The 11,338-nt window shown below is 49.1% G+C and overlaps 1 protein-coding gene across 2 annotated transcripts in view; it reads right to left on the bottom strand.

The window, feature by feature from the left end:
- Positions 1-2,068: 2,068 nt before the first annotated feature.
- Positions 2,069-11,338, bottom strand: part of SORD (sorbitol dehydrogenase) — a 39,108-nt gene continuing 29,838 nt past the window's right edge. For both annotated transcript variants that reach the window (XM_084640788.1, XM_084640789.1), the window contains 2 exons: positions 7,200-7,321; positions 2,069-2,377 (listed from right to left, as the gene is read on the bottom strand). In XM_084640788.1, coding sequence (XP_084496914.1) covers positions 2,212-2,377; positions 7,200-7,321 — 288 coding nt within the window. In that variant the 3' untranslated portion in view covers positions 2,069-2,211. The remainder of the gene's footprint in view (positions 2,378-7,199; positions 7,322-11,338) is intronic.

Here is an 11,338-nt window from a genome sequence, read left to right as displayed (position 1 = left end):
TGAGCTGCAGTTGAAGTGCAGAAGCAGAGTGGAGTGTTTTTACTGGAAGGGTTTTCTGATTATTTAACTAATAAGATTTTGTGGACGCAGGCCAGTGGGGCTTGGGCCAGAGCTACAGTTGTTGACTGATTTTTCACCTGCATTCCATGGAATTGAGGCTGGCTGATAGAGGGTATCAACCGGACATGGTGAAGATAACACCTACCTTCTCCAGTCAGGGGTTTTTCCCACCTTCAGTGAAGCAAGTTCATTACCTCAAGATGTTTGAGACCTTTGACTACTCCTCTTCCTCTTCCCCTGCAGGAGCCACTTCCAGGGCTGGGTCAGACCCACCTCCGAGAACTTTCCCTGGCTGCAGGAGGATCTGTGGCTGCTGGCTGGGAGCCCAGCTCTGAAGGCAGCAGCAGCAGAGAAGTGGGGGTGGTAATACCTTGACACCACCCCACACACACAATAGCCTTGCAACCCTCCTATGGCCCCCTTTTTGGCTGGGATCCCCCCAGTTACAACACTGTGCAGTTTCAGATTTAAATATCTAAAATCATGAAATTTACGATTTTTAAAATCCCATGGCCATGAAATTGACCAAAGTGGACCCTGAATTTGGTAGGACCTACACTTAGGATGTGGTTGCCTGCTCCTGCTAATCTGTAGCAACCGTTTCAATGGCTTCTCTTGCAGGGTCTTACAGCATGGTGGGCCTTCTACCGCTGGTACTATGTGGTATCTCACTGATGAGCAGCATTGTCCCTCGGTAAAATTTATTAGGAATGGAAACCATGTTCAGAAATATGGTAACAGAACTCCCTGCTACTCTCTGGCTGCAGCCTGTGACTGCCCTGTGTTGGGCTCCTTTTTCTCTGCTCCCTAGCTGGCAGCAGGTCCCAGGAACCAAAGACTGCCTGCAGTGTGTGCAGAAGGTGTGGCATCTCTAAAGCATCCCTCCACCACAATTGATTTCCTAGGGATGGCTAACCTCCCTGTCATCTGGCCAGCACAAGGACAAAGGCAAAGCAGCTCTTACCTCCTCTATGCTGGAGAATGGGTAGGGCTGAGAGAAGCACCAGTCAGCGAGCAGGGCTGCCTGCTGACTTCTTCCCTGAAGTTACCAGAAATTCACTCCATGTTGCCAGTACAAAAGGGCCATAAGGCCCCATCTGGGAATTCTCTTGGTACAAGAGACCCTCTATGGGAGCTACAGGCTCAATTCTGCCTGCTCTGCCCTGCACTCTCTTCCTGGCAGCCAGCCCTGGGAGCTGTTCCAGGATGGGCACAGGATTGGACAGGCCAAGTCCAGGATTGCCTCAGGACTTCTGTGCTGTTGTTATGGGCCATCGCAGCAAGGGCACAAGACACTGCACTCCTCAAAGCTGCTGTAGCAGGCTCCGGGGGCCCCCACCTGTTCCAGCACAGAGAAGGTAAGAGCTGCTTTGCCTTTGTCAAAGAACATCCCACAGAGATGAAATGCCAAGACTTCATTCCATGTTTGTAAAGCCCTGAGAGACAGACAGTGTATTCAAGTATTAGTATTCCACAACTGTGCTTTGCAGGGGATTGTACACAGGTCTGACGGCACCGAACAGCCCCAACACCCCCTTAGAACAAATCTTGGCTCAGGAGAGTACTGTCCCAGTCTTGAATAGAGGCCCAGACACACTATTCTGCACAATTTTCATTGCCATTAACAGGAGTCAAGTGTGTGAAACTCTTATTCAGTGCTTCAGCATGTTCAAATCCAGGCTGTGACATAGGTGGTTCTTCAGTGCAAGTGGGCAGGGTGAAGCACTCTATCTGATACGCAACATAGAGAGATCTACGGTTTTCAGAATGTATAATCTATTAGTGAAGAGGTGAATACTAACAGGTCCTCTCCAGGAGAAAAGTTCTCCTCTCAGATCCTCAGTGAGCTGCGTTCATAGGGGAAGAAGACTGAGCCAAGATCTCGTGTACAGATCTGAGGGGAGGATTTTGGCCCAAATTTGGTTCCCAAATAGTGGTTCCCCATTTAAGGAGCTATAAGGGTGTAAATATCCTTAACCCATAATCTCTTCTCCTTCAATGCACTGTCTGCACAACAGATGACCATAACTTTATTCTCCAAACACTACGTACTACTTATAAACTTATAATTACAGTTTCCATCTCGCTATAGAGCCCATTCTTCGTCTTTAAGACAGGCAGTATAATGGGGGAGGAGTGCAGTGCCATTCTTCAGGGATTCTGGTCACTGGGGTCACACTTCAGCATAACTTTCACCCCCAAGCCCTTCTTGGTTGTCTCAAAGGCCTCCAGGGCTTTTTCCAAAGGGAAGCGGTGTGTAACCAAAGGCTTGATGTCCACTCTCTTGGATGCAAGCATAGAAATCGCCATGGGCCACCTGGAAGGGAGCACAAACAGCGAAAGAAAAGGGTAGTTCTCTAGGTCTGGGGAATTTGTATATTGACCAGCAGATCTGCGTAATTGCACATGAACTGTCCAGATATGAGACAGCATTCTTACAATGTTCAGAAACAGGAAATGACAGGTCTGAAGGGGCCTTCCTCAGTTATTGCTAAACAGGCGAGAAGCGATTTCTTTAGAACCCTGTCCCGCATGTCATTCCCATAAAGTCATGCAAAAGGCTTCAGGACTAAGTTCTCAAGCAGAGTGCAAAGCCTGCTCTTGATCAGCAGGGATTATATGGGACAGGGCAGGTCCATGGCTCTGTCCCTGTCCCCACCTTCCACACTGGCAGGCAGAGCAGGCCAGGCTCAGAAGGAAGCACATACACTGCACCTGTTCAGGGGTCGAGCAGTGAGAACTCCAGGAGCTCCATGAAGCACAGTGCCTCCCGGAGCTCCTATTGGAGCAAGGAGCCTCAACTGACCCCTCTGCGTGCAGCTCGTTTACGTCCTAGGATTCTCTGCTTGCTATAAAACACCACCATAGCCTTTATCTGTTTGGAAGCACTGAGCTTGCATTGGCCAAGGGTTTATGAGGTTTTGTGTATAAAGCAATGACTCCGAAGTGAGTATAGTAATACTGAGCCAATGGTTATGCATGCTGTTCGCATGGGACAGCTAGCTGTGGTCTGCTCCAGCAAAATAAGTGACAAGCATTGGGAGTTACTGTGTATTCAAGTTTCAGAGTAGCAGCCGTGTTAGTCTGTATTCGCAAAAAGAAAAGGAGTACTAGTGGCACCTTAGAGACTAACCAATTTATTTGAGAATAAGCTTTCGTGAGCTACAGCTCACTTCATTGGATGCATTCAGTGGAAAATACAGTGAGGAGATTTATATACACACAGAATATGAAAAAATAGGTGTTATCATACACATTGTAAGGAGAGTGATCACTTAAGATGAGCTATTATCAGACAGAGCCAGAAGAGTACCCAGAAGTCACCTACTACAGGACAGGCCCAACAAAGATAATAACAGAACGCCACTAGCCATCACCTTCAGCCCCCAACTAAAACCTCTCCAACGCATCATCAAGGATCTACAACCTATCCTGAAGGATGACCCATCACTCTCACAAACCTTGGGAGACAGGCCAGTCCTTGCCTACAGACAGCCCCCCAACCTGAAGCAAATACTCACCAGCAACCACACACCACACAACAGAACCACTAACCCAGGAACCTATCCTTGCAACAAGGCCCGTTGCCAACTGTGTCCACATATCTATTCAGGGGACACCATCATAGGGCCTAATCACATCAGCCACACTATCAGAGGCTCGTTCACCTGCACATCTACCAATGTGATATATGCCATCATATGCCAGCAATGCCCCTCTGCCATGTACATTGGTCAAACTGGACAGTCTCTACGTAAAAGAATAAATGGACACAAATCAGATGTCAAGAATTATAACATTCATAAACCAGTCAGAGAACACTTCAATCTCTCTGGTCACTCGATTACAGACCTAAAGGTGGCAATATTACTACAAAAAGACTTCAAAAACAGACTCCAATGAGAGACTGCTGAATTGGAATTAATTTGCAAGCTGGATACAATTAACTTAGGCTTGAATAGCGACTGGGAGTGGATGGGTCATTACACAAAGTGAAACTATTTCCCCATGTTTATTCCCCCCCACTGTTCCTCAGACATTCCTGTTAACTGCTGGCAATGGCCCACCTTGATTATCACTACAAAAGGTTTTCTCCCCCCCGCTCTCCTGCTGGTAATAGCTCATCTTAAGTGATCACTCTCCTTACAATGTGTATGATAACACCCATTTTTTCATGTTCTGTGTGTATATAAATCTCCTCACTGTATTTTCCACTAAGTGCATCCGATGAAGTGAGCTGTAGCTCACGAAAGCTTATGCTCAAATAAATTGGTTAGTCTCTAAGGTGCCACTAGTACTCCTTTTTTTTTTTTTTACTGTATATTCAAATCACAGCAAAATGAAGTCTGAAAAAAAAAATCTGTGCTGCTTGCTGGTCCTTTATCGCTCTGCCTCCTTGGTTATGCATGTTGGTTACTAGGTAAAATCGAGACCTCTGGCATCTCCATTGTGTTTTTAGCTCAAATGGTTCACTTAGAGTTCAATGCACTTAAGGAGCCAGCGGTGTGTATCCACAGATAGCTACTTGTGCGGGCCACTACTGACCCCTTTGGTGGTAAGAGGAGTATGGAAATTCACAGAGTAGCTTCCACAGGTTGTATTGCACTTGTATTGGCTTACAGCTCAAACTCCGCCTGGGCAAAAGCTAGAATTTGACAGAGATATGAAGGGATCTAATAAAACCAGCACAGAAACAAACCTTCTCATTAAACAGATCCCCAGGCTTACCAGGGAAGCCTGGCTGTAGCTAAGAATAAAGAATAGGAAACCATCTCTGGAGATCAGTCCCTACTAAAGAAAAGGATGGACTTGGAGACCAAAGATCTACACAAACCTAAATCTAAATTAAACCCAGCTCTGCCACACCAGCAAGACCAAGGTTTTCGCCTGCTCCAGGGTCAGGGTAAAGCACAGCTCAGTCCCATCTACACTGCGAGACTGACCTACATCCATCAACATGGCTGTTTCTACAGCATAGACAGCACCTAAAACTGCATAGATGAGGTCCAAATCTGTGTCTTCTTTATTCAGCCATTCTTTCAGAATTAAATTGCCATAAATCACATGACAATTCCACGAACAAACCCTCAGAGGTCAAAGCTGGGAAACTACAGCCTAGACTAAGGGAAAAAACACCAAACTAGCAAGACTGGATCAAGCTTGTTATAGATAAGGGCCTACCAAATTCACAGCCATGAAAAATGCATCATTGACCATGAAATCTGATCTCCCCCGTGAAATCTGGCTATTGTGGGGGAGATCAGATTTCACACAGTTGGGTGGCCAGAGAGCAGCAGCTGCTGACCGGGAGCTGAGCTTTGACGGCAGTGTCACCACCAGCAGCAGCACAGAAGTCAGGGTAGCATGTTAGGGGGGTCATCAATTTTTGGTGGGGTCAGGACTGGCCTTATAGGTGGGCGAGTGGACAACCACCCAAGGCCTTGTGGTCAAAGGGGGTGCCGTGATCCACCCCCGCCTCCCCTCCACACACGGTGTCAGCCCAAGGCCCCTTTAACTCCCAAGTGCTGGGTGTGGAGCCAGGAAGGGACAAGGCTGAGGGCACCCCAGCTGGGGGCTCCTACTGTGCACTGGGCTCCAGCTGCTAGTCCTAGACAGGCTGGGGATGGACAGGACTTCCTTTTCCTCTGCACGGGCCACTCCTGAGGCCATGTCAGACCCATCTCTGGGAACGTCCCCTGGCTGCAGGAAGCTCCACGTCTGCTGTCTGGTAGTCCAGCTCTGAAGGCTGCACTGCTGCCAGCAGCAGCGCAGAAGTGAAGGTGGCATGTTTGATATCACCACCCTTACTTCTGCATTGCTGCTGGCGGTGGTGCTGCCTTCAGAGCTGGGCACCTGGCCAGCAGCTGCCTCCAGCTGCCCAGCTCTGAAGGCAGCAGCACAGAAGTAAAGGTGGCAATACCATGATCTCCTGGCAGTAGTCTTGCAACCCCCCTTCCCACCACCCCTTGTTGGGTTAGGACCCCCAGGATTATAATACCGTGAAATTTCCAATTTAAATATCTGAAACCATGAAATTTATTATTTTTAAAATCCCATGACTGTGAAATTGACCAAAATGGACCATGAATTTGGTAGGGCCCTAGTTATAGGACACAAACAAGTAGGATCTTATTTTTACCCTCTGGATCTGCAGGATTGGTTGTTAAATCCAGGTTCATATCCCACTGCCACAAGAGATCAAAACACACACGACAGGATTTTCAGAGGGTTCAATAATTTTGTAGCCAATAATGAGACTTGTGTCTATCTGCGTTAAGGCAGAGCTCTCAAACTTCTTCCCAACACACACCATATCTTATTACAGAGATTGCCTCACGGATACCTGCCACCAATCCTCCATTGCCCATCCCCCATTTCCTCACCACGACACCATCTCCCCACCTATTCACCCAACTTCTGGCCCTCATCTACCCACCCCCACATGCCCATTCATCCCCTATCTCCCAGTGCCCAGCTCCCCACCCATCTCTGTCTATCCCATATTGCCCACCTCCTCACCAATCCCTTGGTCACCACCTCCTCACTGATTCTCTATCACCCAGCTCCCACTGCTCATGGACTGGCCACTTCCCCATACATCTCCCAGCCCCGACCTCTCCACACAACCCCCTCCTCACCCATCCCTCACTGATTCCCTATCATCCAGCTCCCACCTCATCCCCCATCTGCTGGCCCCCACCTAGCCTCCAGCCCCACCTCCCTACCCATCCTCCAACTCCTTACCCATCTCCTGGCCCCCATCTTCCCACCCAACCCCCATTGCCTATTCCCCCACCTCACCCATTGCCTGGCTCCCACCTCCTCACCCATCCCCACCATTCCTGTGTTGAAGTGGGAGCAGGTTTGCACTGCACACATTTGCTAGTTTTCCTAAAATGTTGCAGTGTCACTTGGAAAGCCAGCCAGTCTCCAAGATGCATGATGCAGGAGGAGTGCGGCTGATGGTCTGACAGGGACCCCGCTCTGCAACAGGGACATTTACATTGTCCTGAGAAGGAGTGATTAGAGTGGGAACATTACAGGGTCTTCCATTTCCTCCTTCCTTGTGGAGGAATTAATTCCTTCATGGACAATGGAGTAGTCTGTTGGCATGCCAGTGCACCCTGATCAATACTCACGTATTGCAATAGCGAAATATCCCCTTGATATCCACCTCACGCACCGCAGCATTCACGATGGGGACGTGGACCATCTCTGGCCCCAGCCCCACCAGAACTAGGGTCCCGCCCGAGCGAGTGGCCTGAGGAGGAATAACAGAAACAAAATAAATGCAAATGTTGCCTGCCTGTGGAAGGTGACAAGTTCCTGTGTATACAGCAAAACTGGTCACTGCTGCCAGTCTTCTCAGCAGGCTATAAAAGGAGCTGATAGCCTAAAGCAGTGGTTCTCAAACTTTTTTGATCGGGTTCCCCCTTCTGTGTGTCTGTAGTCATTTACGCCACCCCGCTCCCCCCAGTGCATATACCCAGGCAGAGTGGAGAGCAGCGGTTGCTTGCTGGGTGCCCAGCTCTGAAGGCACCGCCATGCTAGCAGCAGCACAGAAGTAAGGGTGGCAATGTGAAAAGTGGTATTTGTCAATATCCTTTTCACAGCAGACTTAGTGCCCCATTACCACCCTTACTTCTGTACTGCTTCTGCCACCCTGGGGTTGACACGCAGAACCCCGCTGCCTCCAAGTGAGGGATTGGGGAAGTGGGGGGAAGGAGAACCTGAGACTGGGCTGCCTCCCGGTGAGGGTTGGGCCAGGGAGGAGAACCTAAACCTAAGTGGTGGGACTCTGGCTGTCCCCTTTCTCCCTGCTTCCCTGGTGTGCACAGCCTTTCTGCATAAGCCCACCCACCAGGGATGACAGCCAGCGCTCTTAAAAAAAAAAGCAAACACTTCGCGCCTCCCTTGACATATTCCCGCACCTCCCTTGGAAGGCCTACCCCACAGTTTGAGAAGCGCTGCCCTAAAGCATTTACAGGCTTGTCCTTGGGGCAGCTGGCCCATCCTGCAGCTCACACTGCCACAGCTACATTCTATCTTTAGCACACTAGCTTGATGACAGCTCGCACGAGTATGCCTCCTTCAGATGGGAAGCACACTCCTAGCTCCAAGTGTAGACATACCCATAGGTGCTTTTGATGTTTCAGCCAGTTTCCAGCAAAACCACCCAGATCCTCTTCCCCATCATCCTGTGCATGGAGGTGTCCCATTCTAAGTTCCTACCCTTAAGTCCCAAGGGGGAACTCCACAGCTCTTTGTCCACACACAAGGAGGGGGCAGAGAGTGGGCTGTGGAGGAGCACATTGCTCCCCCTCAAGCCCTGCAGAGCTTACCAGGAAAAGACAATACACTGTGTGGAGCTGAATTGTTTTTTCTGCTGAGCTCCATGTAGGGGTCCTGAGGAACCTGGCAGGGGAATCTCTGCTAGTTCAGCTCTCCTGGAGCCTAACTGCCAAGGGGCAGGGAGAAAGGCACTGGGGCAGAGCCTAAGGGTAAGGTGAACTGGTGCAACCTGCACTGTACTGATATAATCACCTCTACACTGGGGCTAAGCACTGGGCTGCTCCACTAGTGGCTGAAACCCCGTGTAGACAAGGCCTAAGAAACAAACTGTCCCAATTACTCTTATTAATTATTTGTGTAACAGTAGCATCTAGAGGCCCCAAGCAAGATCAGGGCTTCATTGCAAGAGGCAGTCCTTGAGTCCCTGCCCCAGAAATTACAATCTAAACAGACAAGCTGGACAGAAAGGGGAATAGGCAGGGTTCAAGGCCATATAGCACTGCAGTGTCAGGAGTGGGATTAGAACTCAGCCCTTCTGAGTCACAGTCCACACAGTCCTGCCCTGCCACAACACTATGCTGTCAAAACATTAAGGTTGATAATAAAATAATGCCATGGCAGGAGTGCTCAGAATGACTAATAATAACCTGCACATCTACTGATGTATTTATTATGCCTGAAACTGTGCTGTATACCATCGCATTGTTTTGGATCTCTAAATAACACTGTCCATTGCTCCATAGCACACACAACTTACTGATGTTCTCAATGGGACTTCAATAACCCACCTAGGCTATATTCCCGGCTCTTGGCACCTGACCCAAGAAGGATTGGTTCTCTGTCAAGCCTGGGATTAAGAAGTTTTCTGAAGAAAACACTACTTGGTCACAAGTGCTGTAATTTGCATAGGTGTATGTGACTGCTGACAGGTTCCACTGTGCTCCAAACCACAGCGAGTAGGAGCTGTGGAGCACAGAGATAGGCGTGTGCATGCTTATCCTAGGGACTGGCTCGTACCAGGGACCCTGCCTCACCGTACCTAAGGACATCCCACCTCTTTGATACTGCTCTGGCGGCCAGAGATCTACAGACACCTAGAGAAAGGGCCCTAGCTCCAGGATTCTGATGTTGCTGAAAATCCAGACCATAATTTTCCAATGTCTGAAGTCTTCTTAGGCCATGAGTTCAATACAGTCACAATGATGTTATAGCAATTGTATGAGAGGTGGAATGAATGGGACTAGGTCTGCACAAGGAGAAACCAATGTGGGATCTCTACCCACCTGGCAGATGATCATCCACTTCCGTGGAATCACTATGCTCCAACAACCCCCCAAAAACGCTACTTGGGGCCATGAAGGAGACAGACCTGAGCCGGGGGGAGGAGGCAGAAAAGTGACAGTGTTCCCACTGGAGATTCCCAGGAAAAGATGATGTTGCCAAAGCAGAGTGGCTATCAGTGTCTAATCTCAGACATGAGGCTAGGTCACACTCCCCCATGACACAAAGTGCAAGAGACGCCAAAATCCCACTGCTTGCAGATGTGACTCAGTTGTTACTAGGCTGCAGAGTTGGAGATACTGGGGCTCTGCCAAATGACCCCGTCATCTGCTATTCTCACAAGGCCACTGAACAGTGAGGGGAATGGGTCAGGGAGCCTGCTCCCCCTTTATAGCCCATACAAACACCAGACCGCTGCAGTGCCTGACACGACAAGACCCCAGGGCAGGACTGGCACAGCAGCAGCTGCAGCAGGGTAATTCTGCCTCCCTGAGCTGTGAATGGGGCACAGCTGCTCTGCAGTGCCCCAACACTGAGCTATACTATATGACACAGTTCAGCCCTGAGGTTGTTAATGACGCTGCATAGGACAGGCCTCAATATCTCCCTCACTGTGAAATTCCCCACAAGGCCACTGTGCGTCTGTTGTTTCCTGGGGGCTGGCGTTGCAGTCATGCCAGCAGAGGTTTGGCTGGGTTCTCTTGCAGCGCTCCCGATACAGGAGCTATCTGTAGTGCAGCTCGTTTCAGAATCCCAGTGCTTCTGGGCACGACCTCCTCTAAGCGTCACTCACCTCGGTTAGTCACAGAAAACGAGTGCAGATAGGTCTTTATTTATCTTAGCAATTGTCGTGACCCTGATTGCAAAATCAGTAGGGTCAGTGTAAACATTGGTAATGTTTTCTGCAGTAAATATAGACTCAAATTACATTAATATTACATCAGAGGGAGAGCTCATGAGATAATCTAGTCCAGGACAGCATGGGTCAAACTTTGATTCTCACCTACAAGAAAAAAATATTTGCAGGAGGTTTCTGTGAACCCTGAAGGCTCTCAGATAGTACAGTCCTAATGGGTTAGTTACAGGGCATGCTGTGGGTTTTGGATTGGACTTGCTCCCCTTTATCACAGCATAGACTAACATTTGATTTTCAGATGTGGCTGGGGTTTGTCTGCCCATGATGAAAGGCTCCAACACTGCACTTAGACAGCTCTGCAAGGAAGGGAAAGTGGCTGTTCTCAATCCCTTACTAGCCCATTTACTTCCCATGGCACCCATTCAGCACCTCAGAAAGGGAGTTATTTTTGTGTCACGCTTGTCACCCAGCTAAACAGCTAACATTACACCCTCTGCTTCTTCTATGGACAAACCCCCCTACCCCCAGTGAGAAGTGACAGCTGACACCTTTCACCTCCCTCTGCAGATTGGGTCAGAGGAAGCGGCATGGTCACAAATCATTGAATGACAGAAACGTAGGGTTGGAAGGGACCTCAAGAGGTCATCCAGTCTAGCCCCCTGCACTCAGGCAAGACCAAGTAAACCTAGACTATCCCTGACAGGTGGCTGTCCTACTGGTTCTTAAAAACTTCCAATGACGGCGATTCCACAAACTCCCTTGGAAGCCTGTTCCAGAGCTTAACTACCCTTAGAGTTAGAAAGTTTTTCCTAATATCTAACCTAAATCTCCCTTGCTGTAGAATAAGCT

This window comes from Lepidochelys olivacea (assembly GCF_965140295.1).
Source record: "Lepidochelys olivacea isolate rLepOli2 genome assembly, chromosome: 10".
NCBI lineage: Eukaryota > Metazoa > Chordata > Testudines > Cheloniidae > Lepidochelys > Lepidochelys olivacea.
Note: the sequence above shows the minus strand (reverse complement) of the source record. Positions and strands in the feature narration are given on the sequence as shown.